This window comes from Ambystoma mexicanum, chromosome 3p (genome assembly GCF_040938575.1).
Source record: "Ambystoma mexicanum isolate Mex_15411 chromosome 3p, UKY_AmexF1_1, whole genome shotgun sequence".
Lineage (NCBI taxonomy): Eukaryota > Metazoa > Chordata > Amphibia > Caudata > Ambystomatidae > Ambystoma > Ambystoma mexicanum.
Genome location: NC_090925.1, coordinates 47,407,431 through 47,410,531, shown reverse-complemented (window position 1 = coordinate 47,410,531; position 3,101 = coordinate 47,407,431). Strand labels below are relative to the sequence as shown.

Below are 3,101 nucleotides of genomic sequence, written 5' to 3'. Positions count from 1 at the left end.
ATGAGGCTCCAGTTGAATCTGGTGGCTACACTTGAGATTATTGGTCCCAGAGTAGCCTTGAACAGAGCAATTTGCACGTGTAGACTGTATGTCAGAAATTAACCAACCAAAGACATAGGACTATTCGAGCTGGAGGGGGGAATGCGAGCATTGGCCTAGCTCCAGACACTCTTTTGAACGTTATATTGGAGGAAAATACAAAATCATTCATGTATCACTTGACAACATTCTGGGAAAAGATCAAGACACACCTTGTGGTCACTGAAACTCTCATGGATTGTGAGTTTGATTGCTTGAAGTAAGCTAATATTTGGATGTGTTGGGTATCTTAATGTTTTTGAGAACTATATCACTAATTATATTTTATTGGACTATCGTAAAACTGTTATAAAAAGCCATTCTTTTCAAGTAGTTGTGCTGCAGGGCTCCTGAAAGTCTGCAGCCAGTCTAAATCACTTTTACTCCTGTTGTAGGAATATTTGTAGGGGTCCTCGCAGTGTGCTCTTTACCAAGATAAACATTTGCATTGTCAACTGGTTGCAACACACATTTCTCAGTCTGCTATTTCATTGTTTTTGGCTCCAGAATCTGTCCATGCTGTGGGATATTTGACCACCTGGGGAGAGATTACTGAAACTTTCCACCAGTGCAAATGCAAAGTTGCAAAGTGTTCCCTATTTCGAAAAACACTTGGACATATTAGAAATCCATTGCTCCATGATAAATGCAGTTTGGCATGGTATAAGCAACCAATAGAAAATTGCACTTTTGTATAAATGATCAATTTTCGATGCATTTTTGAACCACAGCACTGTTTGCCCTGGTGCTTATAACATGCCAAACTGCACATGGTATGGTGCACTCTTTTTTTTAATATGTCCTGGAGTTTTTAGAAATAGGGCACACTTTATCCTAGTGCTAAAATTGTGCAACCTTGCACTTGCATCGTTGCAAAGTTTCGGTAATCTTGCTCATGTTGCATCTTGGGTGATGGCGATGAACATGGAACATAAGGGTCAGCTGTGCAAGACCATTAATATCTGCTTCTACAGTTGAAATTTAATTTTCATTTGCAATCACCTCAGGATTTGGTGATCTATAAACAATGTGCTGACAGAGGACTGCCAAATATTCTGACTTGGCTCACCCTTTAATGGTCACTCTCCCACCACTTCTTCAAAGACATGATGGTGGGAAACGACAAGAACACATGATCATGCATACTCCCCTGCAGAGCAACAGTCTTCCGTCTCAGTGGCAATGCACTCATCTACTAACTCCACCCCCATGACATCATCAAAGGGTTGGGAAAGAAGTGCAGGGAGATAGGGTAAGAAGGAATGGGGCTTTCAGGACAGAATCATCCTCACAATGTTCCAAATGCAGTCATTAACATGGGTTATTGACTACATATTGAGCATACTGTCATTAACAATCACAACTTGTGCATCTTATACAATTAAAATAAACATGTTTACTAATAAGAGTGATTTGAATATTTCCCACATACATTGTATATTCATCGTTTAAGTTATGTCTCAGACGTCCATGAATATTCCCAGAGGTGGGATGAATGCAGTCGAATCCATAAAGAAACATATCTGAAATACTAAGATAAGCCCATTACTGTGTTGTCGTAATTTAGCAGTAATTCATTATGTAGATGTGGCTTTTGTTAGTTTGTTTTTCTTTCTGGTATCTGTTGGGTGCATTTATCTATCACAGTTAGTAAAATGTACTCTAGTCTCAAATGCAAGTTGCCAAATGCTAGTGTCTGCACCAAAATAGATCATTCAACTCAATTTTTACAATCAAAATTGAACCCTTGATTCAAAAAAGGAGTTTTGCACATTTGTGTTTATATAGTTTGCCCTAAACAGTATTGACTAATACATGTTCAATATTGTTTCATTTGATAGTAAATTAGGTTTGAAATCAATAAACTAAAATATCGTAGCATTTGATAGTAAATTAGATTTGAAATCAATAAACTAAAATATAGTAGCTGTCGCTTATCTTTTATGATGAATTCTTATTCTTTCTTAAAGCTTTTTTTAGCTCTGTATTTTTTAGACTGTATATAACAGGATTACAAACTGGAGCAATAGCGATATATGCCAAAGAAGATATCTTGTTGTCTGAAAATGTTGATGCCGGTCTCAAATAGGTAGCAAATGTAGACCCGTAAACAACAAAAATAACAGTCAGGTGAGAGGCACATGTGGAGAAGGCTTTGCGACGTCCCGTGACAGACTGTATTTTCAGGATGGATGAGATGATGTGGATGTAAGATGTGATGATTAAAACAAAGGACATCATTGTTAATAAGGTACCCAGGATGTAGGTCAGTAATTCAACAGGGAGAGTGCTGCTGCACGAGAGCTTCATCAGGACTGCTATGTCACAGAAGAAATGGTTGATTGTGTGGCTCTCACAGAAGGAGAGCTTTGACATTTCTATGGTGTGGCCAATTGGTTCTATAAGTCCTATTACCCAGCAAGCAGCAGCGAGCCACATACACACAGAGTCATTCATAATAGTCATGTAACGTAGTGGATGGCAGATGGCGATGTAGCGGTCATACGACATCACTGCGAGGAGGTCAAATTCTACTACCATCATGGCCATATAAAAGTGCATCTGGGTCAGGCATTGAGTGAAGGAAATCCATGTGCCGTCCTGGAAGAAGCCGGCCAGCATCGGTGCGAATATGACTGTGGTGAGAGAAATGTCAACGAAGGACAAATTTGTGAGGAAAAAATACATTGGAGTCTGCAGCTGAGAGTTAGAATAAACTGTGGCAATAATTAAAAGATTTCCCACCCAGGTTACTAGGTATACCATTACAAATGCACCAAAAAGGGGTACTTGCATCTCCGGAAGATCGGAAAACCCCAACATTAGGAAATATCCAGAGGAGTTCTGATTTTCTTCTTTCATTCATCCAGTTATGCAGACAGGTTAGATTGTTTTCCTTTTAGATACTGCTAATTGTAGAACAGAAAATACATTGAAACACAATGTTTGGTTAGAATAACAGTAGACAGCATAATTGTTGCAACAGTGTTTCAAATCACTATTTTTCACAAGGGAAAACAAAA

The 3,101-nt window shown here is 38.6% G+C and overlaps 1 protein-coding gene across 1 annotated transcript; it reads right to left on the bottom strand.

The window, feature by feature from the left end:
- Positions 1–2,019: 2,019 nt before the first annotated feature.
- LOC138579715 (olfactory receptor 1G1-like) lies at positions 2,020–2,700 on the bottom strand. The gene has a single exon (XM_069649952.1). The coding sequence runs from the start codon at positions 2,698–2,700 to the stop codon at positions 2,020–2,022; it is 681 nt and encodes a 226-aa protein (XP_069506053.1).
- Positions 2,701–3,101: the final 401 nt, after the last annotated feature.